Source organism: Arachis ipaensis, chromosome B04 (assembly GCF_000816755.2).
Source record: "Arachis ipaensis cultivar K30076 chromosome B04, Araip1.1, whole genome shotgun sequence".
NCBI lineage: Eukaryota > Viridiplantae > Streptophyta > Magnoliopsida > Fabales > Fabaceae > Arachis > Arachis ipaensis.
The window spans coordinates 131,831,883-131,833,248 of NC_029788.2; the positions used below are offsets into that span (position 1 = coordinate 131,831,883).

The 1,366-nt window shown below is 28.4% G+C and overlaps 1 protein-coding gene across 3 annotated transcripts in view; it reads right to left on the reverse strand.

Moving 5' to 3' along the window:
• Positions 1 to 551, reverse strand: part of LOC107635616 (uncharacterized WD repeat-containing protein C2A9.03) — a 4,324-nt gene extending 3,773 nt beyond the window's left edge. For all 3 annotated transcript variants that reach the window (XM_016339135.2, XM_021122222.1, XM_021122221.1), the window contains exon 1: positions 440 to 551. In XM_016339135.2, the coding sequence (XP_016194621.2) occupies positions 440 to 536 (97 nt within the window). In that variant the 5' untranslated portion in view covers positions 537 to 551. The remainder of the gene's footprint in view (positions 1 to 439) is intronic.

The following is a 1,366-nucleotide window of genomic DNA, read 5'->3' on the forward strand; positions in this document are numbered from 1 at the left end:
AAAGAAGGGACTAGTAAGTAGAACTTTTTATTTTTAATATTAGAGTGGTAGTAGTGTTTTTTTAAAATATGGATTATTGTGGTGTTATTTTTAAATGTGGAATCGTTTAACGAAGCAGAAATCGGACCATCCAATTTATTAGAAGTACATAAATCGGACCGTCCGATTTGTGAGAGGTACATAAATCGGACCGTCCGATTTGTTTTAAAAAAAAAATAAAAATTTTAAAGTACAGAAATCGGACCCTTTGATTTATATACTTTCTACAGTTTTAAAAAACACCAAAAATTATAATATTAGAGTATATCACCTCTTTTACATCTGTTACCAAAAAAATTAGCCCTAGTAAGTAAGTAAGCAAGTAAGTGGCAAAAATGAAATAAAATGAGAAGATAAGATGAGAGAATGTGGGGTAAAGCAGGAGATTTTGGTATAATACCATAAGGCACGCAATGGGAATTATAGCTTTGCGAATTGCGATGGAAAAGAATGAATGAATGAATGAATGAAAAAAAGGGAAAGGAATGAGGAAGCATGTGTTAGTGTTATTGTTATGTGTGGTTGAAAAGAGAGATGATGACCCCTCTTGTGGGGCACTTGAATGGGTCTTGTGATGTCTTACTCTTACTTTTTTCTTTCTACACTCATCAAATATTTGTGGCCCCCACTAATTTATATTAGTAGTAACATTATTATATTATAAGGTCTTATATACGTTCCTTATCATGATTTCATTTTTTATTATTTCTCGTTGCTATCTTGTGTTCGTCTTTTCATGCCAAGTTTGAAGCATGAAACATTGTTATTTGCTTTTATAATAATTCATGTTAGTGGTGAAGTATCGTCTAGGTAAATTACACAATATTATATATATAATTGTAATAGATCGAAATCGAGAAAAATGTGAGGAGTAATTTATCTTTCTAGATACTAATTTAGTTTTTTAATAGATTTTGCATCAAGCTGACTTGAACAAATAGAAATAGAAATTCTTAAACTATGATGATTTAAAAAGGGATGTTGTCTGCCATTTAGATTTCTGTAAATAGAATTTGGAGGGGAAAAAAGGAAAAATTATTCTTAAGGACACCTAACAAGAGTTAATTATTAAATGAGATTATTTATATTTAAATTATTAAAAAGGATCTATTGGGAAAATATTTAAGTAGAAGAACCAAATTTATATTATAAATAAGCAACAATATCTTTATATTAATTTTCTCGATTTTTGTTCCTTCTTCGACTTCAAAATTGTATAATCAATCCTTTTTTTTTCCTGCAAGGAATCATCTATATGAGTAGAAGTTGCATGAGATACACAAATAATTAAAGTTATAATTTAAAAGTAATTAAAGTATTATTTATC